We start from the raw sequence: 24,703 nt of genomic DNA on the forward strand, positions 1-24,703 counted from the left end.
CTTCAAAAATAATGTAAATAAACATTTAAGAACAAGATATTTCAGTGATCAGAGAGATATGTACAATGTGATAGAATTGAGTCCAAACCTGCAAATACTTGTTCGTGAATGCAGACTTGAGAGCCTGTTGATCCCGAGTAAGTGTAATTAAAGACTGGCAGGATCAGGCTCTTAGCTTCACCCATTATTAGCTTTTCCACAATCTATCCTAGGCTAAAAAGTATAGATAAAGTATATACTCTTTATACTGATTTATACAAAAGGTCTTTTACAGCTCTAACCCTGTTATTGCTAGGCTAAAAATGAACATTTGGAACAAATTACATGAATCATAAAGGATAAAATTGAGATGCAGCTTCTGATGACTGAATTTCCACTTGAGCCATTTTAAATTGGGTACACTGTAGCCATTTGCGGAGCACAGACGAGCTGTTGTTCATCTGTCCTGACCCCTGTAACATCCTTAGGCTGTGATGGTTGACATTGCTCTGGATAGCTTGGAGACGTAGCTGAAGTCCAGCAGATAAATGCTGTTGAAATAATGTAAAACATTGAGTTTTCCCCCTTTAATACATACTATCTATCATATATATGTATTTTTATATATATATATTTATGTATAATATATATAGCGTTGCAGTGAAAGGCCAACGTGGTTGCAGAAACACCACCACACTGAGATCAATTCCAACACTTCCATTCTCATTACCAAAATTCTTTTGACTGGCAAACCACAGCGATCCACTTTGCTCTCTCTTACAAACAGGGCCAGCCGGCACAGCTTTACCCAAGCAAGCAGGCCTGCAATATCTGCCATGGAACCAAAAACTCATCTGCTCAGCCGAGAATCCTAATCCTGATTTGTCAGGGGACTCTCTAGCCTAAGACATCAAGAAAACCATAGCTCAGGGAAATAACCAGCCTCAGTAAAAGGGGAGGAAAGGCACTTCTGCAGAACCTGGTTAGAGGATCTATTTTCAGTGAGTCTAGTGATCTTATTTCCAGAATTTACAGTAATGTATAATACTAAGAATAAAGGGATAAGGTACTAGAAAGAACTTACCTTTAGATTTGACTGTATCATTGGCAACCACATTGGTATGAGCTGTAAAAAGAGAGGAATATTTCGTTATTATACAAGTGACAGTAAACGTGGCCCGGTTACTATGAGACAGAGAAGGGTATATCTAACACATTTAGCTGTCCAAATGGACACAGCCTGAACCACAAATTCAAAAACGTTATTTTTAAGTGATGCGTATGTTTTGGGGCAGGTAACTCTCAGAGGCAAAGAATTCAGCTTCTCTTGTTTGTAGCATGATGATTCACCAGTCACAATTACTGATATTCTGTTTAAGGCGACAACGAAAGTACAGAATAAAAACTTATTAAAGGAAAATCACTTCTTATTTTCCTTGTGAGGGTGTTTCTGTATGTGCAGATGGGTACTACTGGAATAAATACAGCATTCTGCATGGCGAGGTATAAGTCAAGAACTGAAAAAACATGCAGCAGAAGGTCCTAATAACAGGCCAGATATTTAAATGGTAACCAGCATTTTATAAGCTGCTAGTCACATCAGTGCTTCACTGCAGAATGTGACCTGTAGGCCTGAGAGCAGAGGTAAAAATTCGAACTATCCATGACAAGGCCAGGTCTGTGAATCTGTCACCCATGATTGGATCAATATGTATTTCAGTCTCGGGCTCTTCAGAGAACTTTTATTTCTGTGTAAGTACAACATGACAAGCTTATGGAAGACAGAGAGGCATTTCTAGCAAAAGTATTCATGTTCTCCAATATTAATTTAACCACTGAGGATATTATTCTAAAATGTTCCTCCAAATGGCATTAAAATTGCAATTTGCCAATTATGCTACCGAGAGCTGCAAGTTAAACCTAATCACTATTGACAACATTAGATAAAATGCGGTTTCCCTTGTGCAAGGAATGATAATTGTTTCAATTTCAGTGCTGTTTTGCTGGAGAATCATAGGCAGATCTGTCAGGACTGATTACTTAGTCTACCACATGAAGAACCATTTTCAAACCTCAGCATTTACCAATAGACGAACTCCAAAACAGCTGGAATGCAGCCAGATGCAACAGACGCGTGAGTTCTTTACATCCTTCCATGGGCTCTCACACTAATTAAGGTCTTAAGATCCAGTGACTACAAGTCCTGATGTGTTTTTTGGAGAGGAGGGAACAGGTAAGCACACTGAGAAGCCATGTTCTGTGCCCCACTGCCCACAACAGAACGTCACTGAAAATTTCATCAGCACTAATGAAGTTCCTCCGGAGCTAGCCCGTGGTGACAGGACTGCTGTCAGAAGTATGTCAAGCAAGGAGGGAAGCCAGGCAGAAAACTCAGGGTACCCTCTGCATTTGAACCAATTCACTGGACATCACTCACAGTCAGCTCAGAGAATCAAGCACTTCTCACACCCAGTTCATCTCATCCTAAAGCAAGTATCTAAAATAGATCAAGATGAATCATGTCCAAAAATACCTGTTTATCTCCACTGACTATAAAGGGCAGTCAGAGAAACTGGCTCATGTTGATATCTGTGCTGTAGCAGTCTAAGGTTAGATACAGATCATTGTTCTCCAGCGCCACTTCTGACTTCCAAGGTCTGGACACATTTAGGGAAATGAAACATTCTGCTGCAGGCACAAGCAAGCAAACCCTCCACTCCTACAGCTGCCAGTTAGATAAATGAGACAAGATGACGTTTTTATTGAAGTACTTGAGTTTTATTACCTAATCCCCAGCCAGCCTTTTCTTCACAAAGGAAGAATACATAAAGCTGGTTAGAAAGAACAGCTGGAAGAACAGACTGCTGTCAGGCACTGTGAATTTTTTCGGAGTTTACATTTTCAACAGAATTATGTTGATTCCAGTGCAAGTTTTGATGGAAACCAGGCTGGAGAACAGGTTGGTCACTGTGCTTTTCTGGCTCCCCAACTCTGCTGTCTACCCAGCAGCTGCTGGAGCTGCTGAAAACCCCTGGCTCTCTGGGAAAGACACTGTGGTTTGCTGAGCTGCTCCCTTTGCTTCCCAAACTCCTCGGACATACATCTGATGGTCAGACAGAGAGCTGTGATCAGCAGGGAGCCCGTGTCCATCATCAGTGGCTGTCCTGGGAAGGCTAGTTTCCCAGTTCCATTGACACAGAAAAACAGAAGGAAACCTGAACACTTTCATTTCAGCCCTCCTAAAGCAGAATGCTTCCCCTCAGAGGAAAATCTAATGAATTAAATATACATGTATGTGTGCATCTTCATATATGTGCATGTATAGGTACATGTATTTCATCCAACTTAAAAAGAAAAATAAATATACAGGACTTGGAATGTTTTAACAGGAGAAAAACTTTGTTTTCCTCACCAGATTGGTAAAGATAATCTAACATGAGATCCAAAAAATATCCTCTGAGAATACAGGGAACGGCTCAAAGACCACAGGAAGCAATCAAGACATGACCCAATGCTGTCAGTGTGACTTTAATTTAATAGCAAAGGACAACACAACACCAGGAAAAGGAAACCTCACAGCACCAGCACAAGGAGGAGATGAAGGAATGCTTATCTCAGGCATAAATAAAGCTCTTCTTTCAGTGCTGAACCATTTACATCTTCTCTTTTTGTTTTAGGACATATTTTCTCTTGTCATACAGACAATGGCCACCTAAGACAGCTATCACATAAATCACCTGTATCACATGACATGCACCACTTTCTCATTGTGCATTAAAAATAAATGTGTTGAATCATGCAATGACCTCATTAACAAATTAAGTTTTTGCAGCACCTGATTCCTTAGATGGAATAAAAAGCACTGCAGTAAATAATACAAATGGATAAATGGTCAGGATTTATCAGCGCTACTATGCTCAGTTCCAAGAGAAAGTCATTGAGATTAATTTTGGTGAATGAATCTCTGAAAGAGTGTTCAGAATGTTCTGTTTAAAAACCCAGGCTCTCTCACTACACTGTGTCCTTTCCTTTAGTGAAAATTAAACCTTGTTTGAAAGGCTTATATCTGAAATAAAAGACAAAAAAAAAAGCTTTAAAGCACAAGATAAAATTGTTTCATTATCAAAGGCAGGACAACAAAAGATTGCTAGAATAAAATAAGCTACCAAAAAACTGCCCAGTCAACTAATATTCAAAGAATTGTCATCTTTGCCAACTTCTGAAGCTGGAGCAACAAAGTTCAGACCTTCTTCACAGCCTCTGAAAAAGAGACAGTCTCAAAGCTGATCTTTTTGAATTATAGAGATGCCACTCACTTTCTGGTCCCCGTGTGAATAAGCTCTACACTTCTGCTTCTTTGAAGGACTCCTGACATACAATAAGTCTTTCCCCAAACCATGACACTTACTTTCAGATCTACAATAAATATTTTTACAATTAGTTAATTTTGAAAAAAAAAAATGGTAACCCGGGACTAGGAATCCTATAATACTATTATGTATGTATTTTGTTCCTGCAGGAGTTCACTTTCAGGCTAAGTAAAGGGGGTAGGGTCACCCAGACTCTTGTCTTCCATTTCACATCCACTGAACATTAAAAAAAGCCTAGCACCTTAACTCTGAATTTCACAGGTTTATGAGCTTAATTTTGTAGCACCAACAATGCTCTTCTAATCTGATTTAGCATATTACTGATATATAGTTTCAAATATAACTCCTTGAAAGTTTTCATTTGAATTGTGACAGGAATTTGGCCCTCAATGCCTCTTTTCATAGCTTTAAAGCCATTCTTCATCCTTGTCAAATTCTGGACAACCTGGACTGGCTGAAAGAGGACCCCATACTTCTTCCAGGGACAGCCATGATCACTTTAACATCCCATAGTGGCAGAGTTTCTCTAGCAAATCAAGTCATTACTGACTATAAATCTGTATTTTCCTGATGAGTGGAAATACTTTCATGCCAGTTGACATCAAGACCTTCAATTTCAGCTACTTTATTTTCAATTCCTGCTTGGCCATTAAAGTCTGGAGTAAAACGGTCAGAATTTTCCTTTACGGCAACAAAAGAATTACATAAACCAACATATTTCAGTTAGATTCAGAGTGCATTGAACTACTCGATTTATTGATATTTTATGTGAAAACTCCCTTCAGAATAATGCAATGAGAAAACATGTAAAAAAGGCCAGTAAAATCAATTTATGCTTGTGAGGCTACCCCGGTACTTCTGGAATCTGCTCTGAAAACACTGTGGTGACCCAAAGGAGACTGACCACTGATTTCCAAAAAAAAAAAAGCATTTTACATGAATGATGCATGCAGGATTTGATTCTCTAACCAATGAATACTCTGTTACACATCCTTGAGGAAGAAGGTTCACTATCAAGTAATATTTGACTAAGTCATATACATAGGCATATAATAACAAGAAAACCACTGTGGGATGAAGTTATTGTTATCAATCTAAAAGAATGTGAGGATCAGAACAGTGACGTGAGCTGCAAAGGACATAGGATGATTAAAAGTTACAGAACGGCTGACAATTCAGACAGTACCTAGAAGTTCTCAAAGTCAGTGACATCAGTTGAGCTTGTTAGACCATTGTAACAATAGAAGGAGGAAACAGATCAGACGTTCATTAAAAAAAAATCAGGAGAACTTGGATTTGAGATTATGGTTTGGCCTTACTTCTTACCAGAGATTTTATTTTTTGTTATGCTCTACTCGTTTTATTTCTGCATTAGCATTCAACCTCAGCTTCTTCCACTTTCTTTTTTTGAGTGGGAGGGAAAGCAGAGCACAGTATGTCTAGGAATCACAACAGACAGGCAACATCATTAACTAACTATTCGTGGTGTGGTTTGCCTACCTTTACAAAGATAGTAGAGTTGCATTCCTGTAAAGCCTCCATTAAACTAATCACATGCAGGCACACCATTTCCACCATCTGGAAAAAAAAGAAGCATAAAACCAATTAGGGTCCAGCATAACAGTGTTGTAAACCAACCCAATAGTCTCTAGAAAGAATCTTCCTCTATTTGCTTGGCAGTTATGCTGAATCACTAGATGTGTATTTATTAACCACTGACACATAAGATGACATATTACATAGGCACGTAAGGGACATTTTAGTTTTATTTAGTTTTCCCCTGATGAGGCAACACCTATCTGTCAAATATTTCAAAGCGCTTGATGGATTTTAATTCATATCATACATCAAAACAAGTTGCTTTCAGCTTTGTTCTTTTCAGACCTCATAAAATCTTTACATGCCTTTGCTGTGTAGTTCTCACCAATCAGTGTGTCAGGAATTGATATTATTATTTACTGAATCTTTGAAAATTAACATACTGACAAAAAAATCTTTTTTTCTCCCCTCTCAAAAGACAATTTATTGTTCTGAACTGGCAGCTAGTCCATAATTCTTCCATTTTTACTACCATGAATTATGACAAATGCAAATATCAGTGGTAAACAGCCTGTTATGTTTTATATTGTGTAAATTCACAGGTGCAAGACAAATACCCTGAGCCAGCAGTGAGAATTTACAGTGCCTGTCTGAACTATGTGTAAATTCCCATTAATAATAATAAACTTAGCTTTACTATAGTGCTTTTTAATCTCCAAAACACTTTACAAACACTAACTAATTAACCTCAGAACACCCCTGTGAGACGGGAAAGTATTATTATCTCCATTTCACAGAGCAATAGCTGAGGCAGAGAGATAATAACTTGTACTAGAGCCACATGGTGAGATATTTTCAGAATAAGGATTGGAACTTGGGACTTCCAGGTCATATTCTTGTCCTAAGGCCTGACAAGAAGCCTTTGTGTCTGACTAAACCACTGGCTAGTTAGAAGTGTTATACACATTTCGCCTTCATCCAAACGGAGCTTCATGAACTACTGTTTGCCACAGTGGTTACAGTGGTTTGTTGACCACAGAGACCTCACTAGATGTCAAAGGCTAAAATATCATCTAAAGACAGCTGTAGGTGGTCGTTGCCTGATGTGAATAAGACACAAGGGAACAGTAACTGGTTCAAAGGCATTCAAGTGCAGTCCAGGCAATTAAAATTGAAAGGGCAAAGGCCCATACCTGCCTGGGATGGAAGATGTTTTACATGGGGAAAGGGGAATTACATAAAATAATTTCCATACAGATAGGAGGTCTCCATTTAAAAAAGAAAAACCACCCAAAAAAACAAAGAATGAAAATCCCAAACCTTAAGAGCACCTGACTTAGCAGACTGGGTCATGTATAAAGAATCGTTCTCACTCAAACCTAATACCAGGCTCTCCAGAGCCAGAGCGACTAATTACTATCTCAGTTAAAAAGTTTTGACAAGTCATGACAGACTTGTCATGACTTTCTGGGAAGTGGGAAACACAATACATCTTGCCCATCAGAAACAAGCTCCTACCCTACAGGCACACAGAATCATTAATCAAAGGGAAGCAAAGGTAGCACCTATGAGAAGGCTGCTGGAACCCCTCTGGGTTCTTACTGTACAAAGCTGTTCTAACAGCAGTGAGTAGTTGAGATAAATAAACGCTTCAAAGTTTTTCCAAAATATGGTCTGGATGATTTCTGGACAGAGCAAACATTTCCCTTTCAAACTGTATCTCTAGAGATACCTCCTTCAAATAATTCATTACTCAAAAATGTTTGGAGAGATATTTATGTAGATTATTTCTGATGAATAATCAATGGGTTATCAATAGCCAAGTGTCAGCATTTGTGTATTTCTTTACCATCATGTGGTAAAAAATATTCAAATGGATATCTACAGAATTATCCTAAAACAGTTGCTCCTGTAAGGCAGTCAGATGAAACAACAGGATCCCTGTGAAAAGCAGGGAGATATATAAAACGAGACCCAATGTAGGGAGCCCTTAATCCAACAAGCAGTGACTGTGCCTCTTGATTCTGTTCCAGGGAGATCCTGTTTCAGGCCCACTGTGAGGTTAAACCACTACTTTCGCTTTAATTTCTCTAAAGTATCGAAGCTGTTTTATGATGTTATCCATAGACTGATGTATTCCATTGAAACAAAGCCAAACCCTCCGAGTTTAATCTGTACAGAGCACCTGACTCACCACTTTGTTATGTGCCATTAGCTGTAGGATGCTCGGTGTCACCCGGCTCCAGAACTCCAGGGCTGTCAGGATTGCTGTAAAGCTAAATTCATTCTGGTTCTGGACTGTCGGAGCTACTGCTGTTTGTTCACAATACACTGTCCAGAGCTGAGCAAATATAAATGCATGGAAGAGGGAACACATGTGCAGAACAGATGTCTGTATAAACAGAAAACAGAGGAAAATATTTATTTAAATAAGTGTATTGGGATATAGTGCAAAGGCTTTCAAAGTACCCCTCTGTCATGCATCCTGCTGTGAGTCTTGCCCCTCACTTTCCCATATTTCCCTCCCATTAGGAACTAGTAAGTCAAGTATGCTTGATAGCATCTCCTTCGTGTTTAAAAACTGGTTTTACATTTACAGACTAAAAACTGCATTTGCAAACACACACTCGCATGCAATCTTGGTGTATGGCATTAAGGTCAATCCCTTTAAAGAGACAATTAGTTCTGCAGAACAGCTACTCAGGACTAGTTCCGAAGCTTTCTTGATGGAAAACTCCACTGCAAGCTCTGGAAGTCCTGGAGGCTCCAGCACATATTATTCCATTTCAAAAATGTTGCTGGGGTAAGTCATTCAGATTCTGATCACCTGAAAGGAAGGCTATCATCGTACAAAATACATCATTTTAGATCTGTTCTGTTAACCTGTCATCCATTTCCACCTTGCTGGGACAGAACTGCTCACAGTTAAGGAAAGAGTTTTGAAAAGCTAACAGAGAATTCATTTGGCATACTCAGGCATGGCTTTTTGCTAATATGTGTTACATATTAGTGTCTGAGCTCACAGGAGTGCTGGACATTAACTGCCTCACTACAAGAGGGATGCTTCTGATCAGAGATGCTTTCTCAGCCTGCAAGTGCAACAGTGATTCATGCTCCCTGGCAGCATTACTGCACCAAATATTGCAATGGTTGCTTGGTAACTGCAAAAAGGTATTTGAAAGAGCAAATAAAGGCTAAAGAAATGAATGGGGAGCATCAGTGTCTTTGCCAGGTGAGGGGAAAGAAAGGGGGATTTTACATGCAAGATAAATGTATTCTGCTTCTATTGCTAATAAAAACCTGGTTGGTGTCAAAAAGTGCTGTTATATTTGTGTTAACCTACTGTCACAAATTACTTAGGATTTGCAATAACTCTTTTTGTCCAGAGAACCTTAAGAAAAAAAGTTGTATTTGAACCATTGCTGTTTGTAACTAACTTTTGATCATAATATTATTCATAGGCTATCCAATTCTACTATACAGAATAAATAACTTTGTAGAGATTTGCTACAGAGATGGTCATTGCCAAAGTTTCCATTTGAAATTCAGTTCTTCCTTCCTTACTCCCGTGCTGAGATATTTTGAAAAAGTTGAATCTCAAACTTAATTGTAGTGATTTCATCACCAGTTTTCTACGCATGAAGAGGCAGCTATGTAAGAAAAACTACAGAGATCTCTTTCCACAGATCCCAGGTTTTAATAAGGTTTTACCTACCCCTCCTTTTTTCTTACAAATAAATAAATGTTTGCAATAATAAGGCCAATATATAACACATCTCCATTTAAAACACAGAATCCCTTACCTTTGATTGTTCTGGAAACCCAATCAGAATAACAATAAGGTGGTCAGCAATTTGTGAACCCGCATCCAGTGGAATAGGCATGCAAGATGATGGAGAATTTGGACAGACAACATTGTGTGTCAGAGACCCCAGAAGTAGCCAGGACAGCAAACGAATGTGTGAGACACATTCTATGAACTCTTTGGGCCTGTTAAGAAAGAGTGGATTTTACAACGATGCTAAGTTTTCTGGTTTCCCCCAAAATATGGAGTCTCCTTATGCACACTAGGCAGATGCAGCGTCAGTGTGCTGGAGGCACAGACCATTGGTACAGCTTATGGGAAGACTAGAACCACACAGAACTTGGTGAGCTTGATGTACCATTAACAACTCCAACAGCCTCCTTAGCCTCTCCTTGGACATTTGGACTGCATGAGTTTGAGGGCAGAGGCTATGCTTTTTTGTGACACTTAAGTGATCAGCCACTATCTACTGCAATGTCTAATTGTAAAGCAGTCTCCTTATGTAATCTAAAAAGGGATAATACTTTTTTGGTATCCTCTTGTCTGTCCCCTTGCTGCTACGAAGCTCAGATTACATATTCATTTGAATTCATAGGCACAGGAAAAAAAAAAAGTTTTCCAATCAATAAATTACTACTTATTAAGCCTGGGTTTAATTTCTAACTTGATGTCATTGTCAAGGACTCATAGCACCAAAAAAGCATTCCATTAGTGTTTTGTTTTGTTTTTTTAATAGACTCTAACAGGATGCTCTTCGAATTCACTACCTTCAACTCAGAACACATAGTCCTTGTTTTACATATAAGAAACTAAAGCACAAGGAGATGACAAATGCATATTTCCAAAACTAGACATGTTCTACATGAAAGTACATGCAGTCACATCTACAGGTCTGGAGCCTGAGCAGCTTAGTCCCCAGAATCCTGGGGCAGGTAGTTTGAGAGAAAGCTGGGAGAAGAATACAGGTGTTGTTGAAAAACAGTCCGATGGTCTACACTCAAAGCATCTTGTTTGCTGTCATTGTAAGGTAAGGGACAGTATATCCCTTTGTTCTGAAAATAAAACATGGCAGATTAGGATTTCTCACAATGAAAAGGAATTAAAAAAAAGTCACGAAGAGCAGGATTTCTCTCATCTAACTTTAAACAGTTGAAGTTAGTATTTTTATGATTATATAAATAGCTTTACAGTTCTTGTTCATTTGTACTTCATAAGCATAGAATGATTTGGGTTGAAGGGACCTTAAAGATCATCTAGTTCCAGACCCCTGCCTTGGGCAGGGGAAACTTCCACTACACCAGATTGCCCAAAGTCCTGTCCAACCTGGCCCTGAACACTTCCAGGGATGGGGCAGCCACAGTTTCTCTGGGCAACCTGCTCCTGTGCCTCACCACACTCATGGGGAAGAATTTCAAAGGACATTTCCCATTGTATTCTCTGTAGTTCCCAAAATGTTTTCTATAATTCTACGACTGATCAAGTACCTCTGTGCTTTTCACTGTCTGTGTCTAGTCTGAGAATCAAGTAATTTCCCAGGTAACTCCAGTCAAGCCAATGAAGTTACATCAACTGTCCCTTTGGCACTGATGATTAAATACTGCATTGACGAACTCCTCAGTTAAGGACCAGGGAGCTTCTCACCAGTTGTTTCAATGTCCCATGGTTGCCATGCCCCTACTGTGGGTCTTATCTGTGAAATCTGGCAATAAACATGGAATATTGTGAAGATTTCTAACTCATTTTAGTATTCCTTTTTGTGGAAAAAGCATTCTCACCCTTGTTGCATTGCAGAAGGAGGATGGTAAAGCCAAGGCAAGTATCGGATCACAGCTTTGTTGTCTCTGTGGTTTCCTCGTGTGATTTCCATAGCAGCAATCTGAGCTAAACCAACTTTCAGATGTCCACCAAATGTGTCTTCATGCAGTGGCTGAGAACAAGTCTTCATATGACTCTGCAAGGCAAAGAACTGATTTCCTACCTGAAAAGAGTATTTCACTTGAACTACATTCTTCCAAGCAACAGTACATTCTATTTCATTTCACTTGAATTCCTTTCTCAGGGTCTCTAACTGTGTCTACAAAATTACAGAACAAAACTCAGAAATAGATTTTAAAAACCTCTCCAGTCTCTAAGTTAGTGACAGCTTTATGATGCAGATCTTTCCACGGAGGGCCACATTTTCAAGAGCCCACACAAATTACGAATTGTGCAAAATGCATAGACACCTTTTGTATCAGCAAAGTTAACAGCTGATGAATAAAAAACTAATGATTGCACATCTATACAGTTTAAGATGAAAGAATCTAACCATTTAACAAGACAGCATCTGGGCAGGAAATGCCTCCCCTGTGCAATATTCTGTTCACATCTACAGGAATCAGCTGTCACTCATTCACTTGCAATATGACTATGTCACACTATTCAGCTGCTAGAAATGCCTTTTAGTCCTGGAAATAAAAAGGCTAAAATTTTAACAAGAAACCTGCAAATATTTATGCCTGGAAAGACAATTTATTATCCTGCTTTGTCAGCTCAAAGGAATCTTTCACTGGTGCTTCTTGAGATATTTCTGTATTTCTAATTAAGCTAACTTTGCATTACCTTCTGTTACTAGACTAACAAAACACATGCTGAGACCATTTGCTTGCTTAAAGGAGAGCCATATGCTTTGCACAAGAAAATCCAGGTCATCAGTTATTAAATAATTATAACAGGATACAAATCAGTGAACCAATAATATTTTATAACAGATAAGTACCTGATCCCTGCAACATACATGTTGTGAATTTGTTTAAAGTTCTAAGTATTTGTAAACTCAGAAATGCTCACAAGTATTTCCCAACTATGTTGCAACCACAGGATAAGCTTATGTGGCCTGGTTAAATAAGAACTGCCTTTTTATTTTCCAAAGACAGCCAAAGCTTATTCTTTATGATACCTAAAATTATGGTAATATTTGACTTTCCTTTTATGTTAATCTTGTTCTCAGATTCCTGTATTACATAGCTAAATCAAAATATCATGCAATTTTCGACCATTTCATTCTGATTTAGTTTTAAATTGCTAGAATACACATTTGGGAAGCTTCTTGTTTTGTCTCAAAATATAAAAGAACTGGGTTAAGTTTTAGTTCATGTCCTACCTATATCCATGTATAAAAATGTAATACATAGTCCTACTGAGTATAAGAAATTATCATCTTATCAGATTTAAGCATTTTAAGAGCATTTCTGAAAATCAGACTACAGTGCAAGGGAGAAGGGGTAGAAGGAAAAAATGCAAATGGCAGAGAACTTTCTACAGAAACATTTTATACAGAAGAGAACATATCTGCAAGTATTTATAAATAAATTTTCCCCATTCCTGTTTTCAGATAAGTTCATGTTTTTCTATGGAACTGGCAAACCAGATGTATCTCTTCCTCATTTATGATCCATTTGCCTACCTATTCTGCAAGCAGTTCTGAACTGTAAGAGAAATAGGTGAATACCTTTAAAGGACAAAATGGGAAGGCAATCCAGTTCAGCTGAAAATGATTAATTAGTTTGTGCTTTGAAGAAAATTTCTGCTCCAGCACAAAAGGCTGCTTCCCTTATTTGAGTATTTTTTTAAACTCAATGGGATTCAAGGCATATGGCCCACAGGGTAGGAACTTAACAAAAGGGAAATTTTGTCCAGTAAAGCAAGGTTCCTGTGAGTTTTAAGAGATGAATTTTAGTTCAGTTTGGATTCCTTTGTGGTAAGTATGACTAATTTGCAATAAGGTGGCCCCTCTGGGGCATAAGGTGGGGCAGAGGAGGCAGGGGGACAGTGAGCAAGTGTGTGTGCTAGAAACTAGTAGGGTAGAATAAACTGCAGTATCCAAAGCCACTACAGGTTATCATATTTTGTGTCTTGCCTGCCACAGAACACTTGCATGAATTTGGGGCATGACACTTTCCTATTCATTTCCAGTAACTTTCAGCAGAGGACTGGGGCAACGGTAGAGGGGCCCTTTCAAGTAAACACTATACTGATTTATCAGGAAAACAGGCCATCACCAGCCTTTATTAGCAGATGCACTCTGTGCTATAGAAGCACAGTGGCTCTTGAGGTTAGAAACAAATGCAAGAGCTTGGTTGAAGAACCTCCCTAGAAGACCACATGTGCCAAAGCCCAGGCACGTAGGTAGTGGCAATACAATTCATATCAGCTAGAACAGGACAGCAGTGTTTTTCTCTATCTGCCAACTGAGCTTTAGATCACATAAAAGCAACTTGGCAGTTACTTGTTTGTGCCCAGTGATGAAATGACCTCTTTCAGTTGACAAGCTTCCCCTTGGATCACTGAGTTGGTGGTGTACAAGCACTAAAAACACTGCTGCCAGATTTCAGAGTTGAGTGCATCTTTGACACCAGAGACCCTCCTCCGTATCTGTAATGGTCCCTCTGCTGCACTCCCAGACCAACCATTTGTCTTGCCAGCTTTGCAGCATCAAGGCCTAGTCACACCTCTGCCTCCATTTCACGCACTGAAGGAAATCCACCCTTATGCAGGGTACCAGTACACAGCTCAAAAGATGATGCTATAACTTTGCCTGGTATTGAGAAGTGACAGATGGTTCCACTATAAGATCGATGTTTTCGTTCTACAAAAATCACCAACGTTTCACCCCCAGCTCTGTGCTTATTTAGTACTCAGCTTCAGATGGTACAATAAACCTACCTAATGGGATAGTCTTATGCTAAACAGCATCATGACTATTAACGATATATTAGCCGAAATATTAAATTATTTATTTAAGCTATTAACAAAAGATGCTACTTTGCTAGCAATTCTAACAGCTACACTTCTATTATTTCCTGATATACAGTAGCAATGTTACTCAGTCTCGTTCTTTTCTAAAACATCTTAAAGAATTTCCATTTTGTAGGAAATTTCATAGATACTGGCTTCCTCCATGAAGCAGAAATTCCAGGTTTCAACCAGCTAATTATTACTAGGATGTTTTAAAGAAATTCATACCTAAATAAAATATTTTATGTTGACGGAAGTATTGCCCTATCACTCCACTTACAATCTGGCATCAAACTAATGTACAGAAATTAAAAAGCAGTTTGGACTACACTGGTGAGAACTTTTTGGTCTTCCCTCTCTCAACAGAATATAACCTGACAATGAGAACAACGGCATCCATCAGAAAAAGGACCCCCCACACCCACTGGGATTTTTTTTAGATCAATTAATGCATTTCAATAACTTCTGAACTTACAACTAATGTAAATGCCTGTTTATGTTTACAACAAACACAGGATTCCTCCAGAAGAGTATAATTAGTTGTACAGGCAAAGAGTTTTATGTTTCCATGGGTCCATCACTTCTCACAGTGATTTTGGTGTGACATTAGCTTACCATCAACATTTCAGAAAAATCAAGCCTGCATTTATAGTGTGTGCCCACTATATTTGAATCAGACTCTATTTCAGCACTGCATAAGCTGCTTTTTATTGATTCCACAGAAGTGTCTTATCTATAACAGTACTCGTGTTTTTTTAAAAAAAGAAAGAAAAGGAAACTGTCAGTCATCCTCAAAGACTTCCAACCATTTCTCCAAGGCAGATTCATTACAGAAAACATATTTTTGTTCAAAAAGCACATACACTTTAGATGAATGTATGTCCAGAACCAACCTTTAATTTGGTTAAGGTATGCATATCTGCAATGAAATCCAGCACTTCCCCAACATATTGCCTCATGCATTCCATTGCTGCTGTTCCACACTAGAACATAAAAGAAGTAAGTTTAAGCACCAGGTTTTGAATATGTCCATGATTCCGTCTTTGTTTCTTGTTAATTAGAATACAACTTCTGTCTTAAATTCTTTTACTTTTCAGTTAGATTAATTAAATTAGGAATAGGTATTCTTTGATGCTTTTCTTCTCACTGTAATATGTCCTTTCATCTGATGATAGTATAAAAAGACAGTCCAGTCACTGCAGCTTTTCCATGCATCATAAAATACACTTATCTGTGACAAGCAATAAAAGATTAACTGATAAAACTTTCAAGAATATCCTTCTCATGTCATTCTGAAATTTACAGTGGTCCAGAATCAAAGCCTTAAAAGTCGAAGAGAGTTTAACAACTCAGTTCTTCAAGCAGCTGAGCATTTCTGCAATTGGAACCAATCAGGTACAATCCCAGAAAACAAAATTCAATCACAGGCACAGATGCTCACAATAATCATGATGGAAAAACAGTTTAAATGACTGGCTTCGGGTATTTTTATGTGTAAACATCACTAAAATTAATGTCACTGAAATTTCTACTTTTTTTTTTAAATCACTTTTTTTGAGCTAACAAATGTTTCAGGGACATTCCTGAAGCAAAATCATTCAAAATACAGCATTCCAATGGCAGTTAAGCTCATTGCAATTTTCAAGAGGGGAGGCAAGGACTGTAAGGGATCAATGAAATCCCTCATGAACTGCTCCAGTTTGACCATAAAGGTGTAAGCATTGAGAAGCGACCCATTCCAGAGCAAGAATGACCGGAAAGGGAAAACAAAAGGACTAAATGGGGCACTTGTTGTATTCCCACAGTACAAATTTTCATAATCCTTTCCTAGAACACAGTGAGCAATGCAAATCTGGCCTTCAGCTACTACAAGATGTGCTCAAGGTGCACAAAGCAGTCAACAGAACAAAGCTGTCAGATTAGATAAATGCTTCAAGCAGACTCCCAAACCCTGGAGAGAAGCTTTCAGAAGGTGATACAACAGACCCACTAGGTATCACATAAACTCCTGTTTACATGTTAATAGTCTGAGGTGAAGATAATGCTATCTGAATTCAAGGGGAACTATGCATTCATCATTCTCAGGGGCCAAGTAAAAGCAATGCTTAACTTTTCAGGCTAAATGATGAAATTATCAAATCAGGTATCTTTTTGAAGTCACCAAAAACTACTATATCCAAAGTTTTAGTCTTGGGGGAAAACATTGCAGAGAAATTTACAAGGGAAAACTACTCTTCTTTGACTTCTGTTTAATTACCTACACTTTAAAGCACAGAAGTTGATTACCCTATCTGGGTATAAAAATGAATCAGATTTAATTTTGATCACAAAATTATTAAGCCATAATTGAGTTTTAGTGGCTGAAATTTGAAAAACTGCTAGCATTCTATTTTTAAGCAACTGACCTGGGCACCTCTCAATTTTGCATGTTAATATCAATCTACATAGTGTTGAACTGTATCACCTTCTGGCTTTCCAAATGCTATGCCTGTCAGTTCCCTTGACAGAATAACAAACAGTAAAATAAGGTCACTGGCAGCCCTGTCAGCATATCCCCCATCCAGTTTATGTGGACTAATGATTCCTCATGGTTTCTAAAATACTGAATAATAGGATTATAAAAGATGCTATACTCAGACCTCTGAAAATAATTCTCAGTTGCAAAAGACTTCTCTCCAACCATCTATTCTGTTTCATTCAAGCAGCAGGCAGCCTGATTCTTTATGATTTCTTCTGAAATGATAGCTTTCCTATCATATCTTGTAATACCAATGTTAGTCTATCTATTTAAAGCAAGTATAAATTAAAATATTCTGTTGGGAGAAAAGGTGTTATTAAAGGTTTGCATAAAAAAAAAAATCACACACTTCAGAAGATACACAGGAAAGATCCTACTAGTTGATAGCAATACACATTTAGAGAAAATAATTTTCCTCAGCCTGTGAAGCAGAGCTGGGCTGACCCTCATCCATCTCTTTGGGTACTCACTCAGTCACATGTGCCATGGAACAAGACCTCCAACTGTGCTACTTCCTCGTGTATTCACCAGCCGCATATTCAGAGCCTCGGCAATTATGAGTACTGGTACTTTAGCTGCACTCAGCAGCAGGATATAGATGAATGCCTTATACATTACCAGAAAAATACCATTAACTCCCTTTCCGTAACCAGATAACCTTCTGTGAGAATGGAGGCAATGGCTCATAGCTTTCCTCCCTGCTACCATTTTTTAAGGCATTCAGCTGGTCTGTTCCCCACATTGTCCTCTTGAGCACAAGTTCCAGCTAAAGTCAGTTACATGACTAAAGATTATCAGTGAAAGTAAGAGAAGCAACTTGAAGTTCAGAACTTTTTCAACATTATTAAAAAGGAACAAGCATCTCAGCCGCTGCCTGCGATACACCTTGTCAATCAGAAGAGAAATGAAAAGGAAACAACATTAAAATGAAGCAAAATGAGCTGAATAAGATACATTTTTTAAAAAACAAAAGTAAGAGATGGAGTTTGATTCAGTACTTACTCCAGGCATGGAGGCAATCATCTGTTTATGCAAGATTGTTGACTCAGCTAGTTTAGTTCCAGCATCTGCACAAACAAACTAAGAAGAAATAGAGACAAGTTATTTTTTAATTATTTTTGAGGAACCTGAAGACACTAATAAGTTATTAATGACTTTATTAAAACCAGTTCAGATTCTTGCTTTTATTCACAGTAATTTGCCTTCAGACCTCTCTTTCTTTATAAACAACCTAGTCAACTTAATTAACACGTATATGCAGTGCGGAACGAGTTTGCAGAATATTATATAATAAATCAGACTTTATGAACAAAAATATGTATCTTTGTTATTCCTTGCATATATTAAATGTTCCACTTTCATTATAGAGTAAATCATGATAGAGAATAAAGCAGCATGACACATTCTTCACTGTGATATTACAACACTTTCACTGAGGTTCTACAATGATAAATTATATGAAAAATGTTGAAGGTGAGAACATACTGGTATGGTGCAGTATAACTTCTGCATGATACGGGCCACAATACTTAAAAAATACAAGCTATTTCTGAGAGAAGGTCAGTATCATTCTGTTATAGTAGAATATCTCTAATTGCTTTTCTTACGCTTATATTTTCCTTGCTTTTTTTTTCTTCTATTTCCAGATTCCTTGACCCAAAATCTCTCCTGTCCACATCATTCATACATTAGACCTGATAATACTGTTATTAAATCATAAGCTTCAATAACACATTGAACACCCTGCTTGTTCCTAAAACTTGTCCTAATACTGTATTTGCACTCAAGCAATTTATGTTCATAGTGATTCAATGTAAGTTTCTACAAAAGAGCAGAGAGAAAAGAACTGTCAAACTAATGTCTAAGCCTTAATTTTCTTTCTTGAAAATGAATACCATGGTACCTTCACAAACTGAGACAATATATTTTACAAATGTCTGATGCCTGTGTGTCAGCAGTATTCTCAATGACTGACTGCTCTTCTTGAAAATATGCCCAAATATCCCTTACAAACCTAGAATTTACTCTTACACTTCCATGAGCTTTACCTTTCAGTGATGATTGATAGCTTTAATCTTAACTCAGACTTCCCACCAGCACCTGGAAACTACTCCACCTATGTCTTGATGAAGAGTCTGTTATTTGAGATAAATACCAGAAAGACAGTCCTGAGTTTAGATTAATAGTCTAATTAGGTATCCTCAGACACAGGTCTGGCTCCAGTGGACTCTTCTTCTAGTTAGAATTTGTTTTACAACAGAATAAACCAAACAGAAATAAAACAACAATCTCACCCACGTTTCAGTTGAGAGACAGCCTAGTGCTTTTCTGTACCACAGTTCTAATCATTACATGGGAAGCAAAAAAAAAAAAGCCTTAGGGTTATGGGCTGTATCAATCCGGTGCAGACAGCTGAGTATTAGTTCAAACAGCAACCATGACTCTCCCCTTCTCCTTAAAAAGAAGGACCATTAATGGACTTATACAAATAGATGACAGATTTTCTCCTAATGCATCCTATCTGAAAAAGCGATGTTGACATTGGGTCCGCTGGACAACAGCTATGTTGTTTTCCCGTGCAAGGATTTCTCAGTCAACCATTTGTGTGTAGATTAGGGTTCCCTTGTACTACATCAGCTGCAAAAAAAGGACCATAATTCCCTGGAGAATCTGGCTATATTTAGCATCCAACAGTGTGCTCAGTGCACTGCTACAGACATTGCACAGCACTCACCTTATAAGTTAACAAAAGCCTTTGCCAAAGACAAATGTAATTTCTTTCAGGCAACATTTTCTTTTAAAAACAATAATAAGCAGCAACCAAAGCAACCTCTACTGCTGTCCTGTACACTTTCTATAGCTTTTGCACAGCAGAGTTTGGGTTAATATATTAATTCATATGTGAAAAATAGCTGATAAACCTCATTCCATTTCTAATGAATAATTAGGTCTTATTTAGCATATCTTTCTCATCATCAGGCTGCCAGTCCCAAGAACCCTTCCTAAAGTTGCAAAGCAGTCAAAAGAAGATGGGAAAACCAAACTCAAAATGAAAAACTTCTTACATTTCCAGTCCAATTAACTGTCATTTATGTTGTGTCCCTCTATAAATGCTATAAGACATTAAGGCGGCACTGGCAAGAGATTTAATGCCAGCTATACGTAAAGAAAAATGCTTCCACACTGCAAAAAGGTGAGAAATTGGCAAACAATTGCCATGCCTCTTACTAGCATTGTCTGCTGAGATACAGCTGCAGAATGATGTCTAAATGGGAATGTCTGCTGACTGTAGTGAATTATGTATATACTATAGTCTATCTGTATTATGCTTCCATTCATAATCAGGGTTTTAAAATATATATTCTTATAATTATATTATATGTAACTTCAAATCCTTACATTCAGTAACTAGTAGACCAGATCTTCACAGAAACAAACAAATCACTAGATATAGACCGATTTACATTAGCTGAAGGTCCAGCCCAAAATAGGAATCATCTAAACAAAACAGATCAGAAGATACACTGAACCTTAGAGCCTGACTGAACAAGCAAATCCTAATGAGACACTAATATAATTTAAAGTCAATGGAAATCCTGAACATGTGTGGTGGTGAAATGTGAGCAGGAGAAAAGTACTGTGAAAAAAAATGTCAGGTGGAGACACAGTTCCTATGGAAACCTGTGGAACAGCAGCATGTACACGATGGTTTTCATTTGCTAGGACAAATCAAGGGGACAGACTTTCTGTACCCTTGATTATCGAGGATATCTGTACAATGATTGTGGTGACTTGGTTAAAATTCTCGTTCTTTGTAAAGTGCGATGAAGTTAACTCTCATCTTCATATCGATGCCACCAGTGACACTGACGGCATCACGTAATCTGGATGTATGTGGGTGTCAAATGTATGTTCCTAGGAATTCCTTTGTTAATCAGCCCACAAGCGATCCATCATTAAATGGAAGCGCTCCTAGCTTCTTTGTTATTTCAAAAATTTTTACTGAATCTCCGTAATCTGTCTGCATTGTCTGTATAGAATCTTGCATACAGACTAACATGTCCACAGGGACATGACTATCTTGGAAATTAAAACCATTTTCGTTCGGTGCTGTGTTAACTCTGCTACTAGTTTTATGAATTCAAAATTATGCAATTTGAATTAATGTTGTAGAGGCTTTGTGTGGTAAAGAGGTGAACCAATCCCCTTAATTATTTTAATGACACAAAAGTACATTAAAATACTCATATACATACGTGTGTATTTACTAGTAGATTTCTTAAATTACAATGGTGCTTAAGATTGGCTTAGTGGTTACTATGGTATTTAAATTCAAGAGGCTGTTGAATGATTCAGACCACATACTACTGAGGGTTGCCAATTTACACAGTCAATGGAGAAGTAGTCGTCATGCCTCCAGTAGGCATCTATGGCAGATGGTCTGAATAAACCCCTATTCTTTACCACTGACTGCATAAAAACAGAAGCTGCCTGCTTTGGATAGCAGGAAATATGAATCACTTCATCAGCCTCTGAAAGAGACATCATAAAAGACATTTATATCCACATTGTTGTGTAAGGTATGAATACATCCCAAAGTGAATACAGCATATGGGAACAGCGCTAGGAGGAAAATCCAGGCAATTATCATTTTATCTTTATGAGATAAAAATAATGTGAGAGAGTTTTGCTTACTGTGTCTATCAGGTGACTGACTCAATGTGAAGGCCAAGTGTTTACCAGTGAAATCCCACAGCTAAAACTGACGTGGCATGTTTGCATGCTCAAATGACAAATTCAGGATCGACTAGACTGTGGGATTGCCACCCTGTGGGGTGGCCATAGGACTGAGCTATACAATGGAGCAACACAAAAAAATTGCTTTATTCTATAATATGGGAAAAGTCAGTTCAAGTCAACAAACACCAATGCAGAAGATATCAAGCTGCATCACTGCACTCGTAAGATAGAAAGAGGGTGGTGGTTGTTAAGTTATTTGATGATCTTGGCTGGGACCAAGAATAGAAGTCTGGGCTTATAAAAAAGGTACTATCAAAAGAGAAAATCCCAAGTGTTGTTCTTCCCCATCCCAACTTCTTCCCCTAACACTGATGGCATAATAATTGTTTTCAGAGTTATCCTACCTGCTATATAATTTCACTTGTCAGCATTATTTCTCTGTCAACTAGCAACCAATTACTTACTATGAGTAATGTACCAGTGCTCAAAAGAAACAAGTCCATAGTAAGCTATATGAAGCTTTGACCCCATAATGGGAGGAGGAGGAGTGAATGGAGCTGTGATGTTGAGAGCATTATGAATGACCTACATAACTAACATCTTGCTTGAACCTTATGGAATGCTTTATACTGGTGCCCTCTCATCTAAAAGTACTGAACACATATAATGGTTAGCATAAAAAATGAGAGCTCACTACCTGTGGTTAAAATTGATGGGCTCTAGTAAAATGTTTTTGCTGGACAGGCTTGTGGTGCCAAACAGTGCCATGGTTGGCAATTTGGAGGCAGAAAGTTTTTTCACAAGTTTGTATCTTACTTCCTCAGATTTTCCTAAGAAAAAGCTATCTTAACTCCTACCTCAGCAATCCACAGAATGAAAGGAACAGAAATATTGCCTACATATTCTTTGCTGGAAAATTACACATTAAAAGAGAGTGGCCTTTAGGGACTGGAGCCAGCTTACTGCCTGCCTGCACAGACAGAATCTGAGTTCTGGCCTGTGATCACCTTGCAGCCCTTCCAACACAAACTGCTCACAGGCTGTGGGGCTACGATATGAAGGCAAGGTAGCAGCTGGGGCAGCAGCTCCACTGGGACATGGTATGAAGCTCAATGGACTCAATCCTAAGGTGTCCCTTCCAAACTGAGATATATTCTGCAATCCTCAACATATCAGCAATGAGGCACAGGTCAGTATCATCCTGGGAAATGTGGATTCTCAATTTAGTTTCTTAAATTTTAGTGTGGCAGTCTAAATGTATGCACCTATGGTTACTTGCTTCCCCTGACATTACTGGTACTTTCTGTAACCATGCTGGACTCGCTTTCTCCCCCACCATGCCTGAAATTTAGGCCGAGACAGGATCAGTGTGGGAATTAAATGATAATCTCCTGTACCTGCACCAACAGCAGCAGATTCATGTCTGGTAAGGGTGACTTTAACTTGAGGGCCTGAAGTAACTCCAATATGACACTGCGCGTCAAGTAGAATTTGTCCCTTTCCTACAACAGAAAAACACAAAAGAATACCTTCAAATTCAATTGCACCCACTAGTAAATGATAAAAATATTTTTTATCTATGTTTGAGAATAAAAAAAGATACAAAGCATACTAGTTTCTCCTGTCTTACAAAAAAGCAGAAATCATTCATCATTTATGTAATTCTAAACACTTGATTGAGTAGACATCAATGAGAGTGATGTTGTATCAGGCACTATATCCAAGATTTTAATATTTCACATGTGAAATATAGATAGATTTCATAAAACAGTTACAAAACCCAGGCATGCAGTGCAGCTTTCATTAAGTACTTCCATATAAAGAGAAAAGGGGAAAGCAGTAAGGATTGACAGAGGAGAACAAAATTAGCAATAGTGTTTAGCATTATTCTTTCATTAAACCTGCTAGAAATGGTCTGGTTTTTACCATACTTTCTTTTTTTCTGTTGTCATTCCCCTTAAAATAAGGACGCCTGCACTAAGGCAGTTTGGACATCTATTTTCATTCATTTGACTAGCGATACTTTCCCACTTAAACAATAAAAACCATTTTGGCTATGGCTGCTACAACAAACGTTTCAAAACATAGGGGAAAATCAGCCATGGGAGATTACAACACGGAAGCCTAAGAATAGAGTTGTAGAGCTGAGACAGCAAGGAGGTACAAGAGATAAGATGAGCCTGTTATACATCTTACTTTGACATTCTCTGACTTTAGACGAAAAGATAAAAATGTGGAACAAATCTTTAACCTGCTACTGACCACAGCAACTCAGGAATTTTGATCAGCAGGAAGATTTACACTGCTCTCTTTGAAATGACCATTAGAGATGAAATAATGTCTAATAAAGAGAGTATATCCAAAGTGTGCTTAAGATTTAAAACCTAGTATCTTCCATCTTGTAAATCTCATGCGGCTGCCTGCTCACTTAAGTTAAATGTGCAGAACTTTTTACTCAGTCAGGGCCTTGGTTCCTCTGTGACATCTGTAAAATGAGATAATCACATTTGTCTCTTCCTCAGAGAAGCCTTGTGGGGTTTAGTTAGTGAGGGTCAGTTTGAAGGCCACGTTCAGCTGCACAGTGTACCAAGTGCAGCTAAAAGAGAAGAAGTTGGAAGAGATGAATATCTGGAAGTGAGAGTGAGCTTTGGTTGCAGCAGATCACGAAGCCAGTCACCAGCATTCCTCCTGAGAAAGCTGAAGTCACTACATTTTATCTGCAAGGCTTACTGCCAAACCAAGCTTACAGCAACAGCGCATGCCTCCCACAGCACCCACATACCTTCTAATGAACACAGATTTTAAATATCAGCCCCTGATTTGGGAGAAGGTGCCAAAAAAACAGAATGGTATGTCTTTCATGGATGTTATGATGCCAGTCTGTGAATCAAGAGACCTTACTTCAAGCTCCTAGTTTGATCTTCAGTTACATGGAGTGTGCAGACAGATTACACATTTAGCTGATGGAATGGGCCC

At 38.2% G+C, this 24,703-nt stretch overlaps 1 protein-coding gene across 3 annotated transcripts in view; it reads right to left on the minus strand.

Annotated features, from left to right (window-relative positions):
* Nucleotides 1–329: 329 nt before the first annotated feature.
* Nucleotides 330–24,703, minus strand: part of UNC79 (unc-79 homolog, NALCN channel complex subunit) — a gene marked incomplete at both ends in the record, with an annotated part of 108,724 nt that continues 84,350 nt past the window's right edge. For all 3 annotated transcript variants that reach the window (XM_080345566.1, XM_080345565.1, XM_080345567.1), the window contains 9 exons: nucleotides 330–530; nucleotides 1,064–1,105; nucleotides 5,850–5,927; nucleotides 8,083–8,280; nucleotides 9,692–9,878; nucleotides 11,469–11,644; nucleotides 15,363–15,452; nucleotides 17,990–18,067; nucleotides 23,125–23,229. In XM_080345566.1, coding sequence (XP_080201692.1) covers nucleotides 330–530; nucleotides 1,064–1,105; nucleotides 5,850–5,927; nucleotides 8,083–8,280; nucleotides 9,692–9,878; nucleotides 11,469–11,644; nucleotides 15,363–15,452; nucleotides 17,990–18,067; nucleotides 23,125–23,229 — 1,155 coding nt within the window. The remainder of the gene's footprint in view (nucleotides 531–1,063; nucleotides 1,106–5,849; nucleotides 5,928–8,082; nucleotides 8,281–9,691; nucleotides 9,879–11,468; nucleotides 11,645–15,362; nucleotides 15,453–17,989; nucleotides 18,068–23,124; nucleotides 23,230–24,703) is intronic.

The sequence above is a fragment of the Nesoenas mayeri genome (genome assembly GCF_963082525.1).
Source record: "Nesoenas mayeri genome assembly, chromosome: 5".
Classification (NCBI taxonomy): domain Eukaryota; kingdom Metazoa; phylum Chordata; class Aves; order Columbiformes; family Columbidae; genus Nesoenas; species Nesoenas mayeri.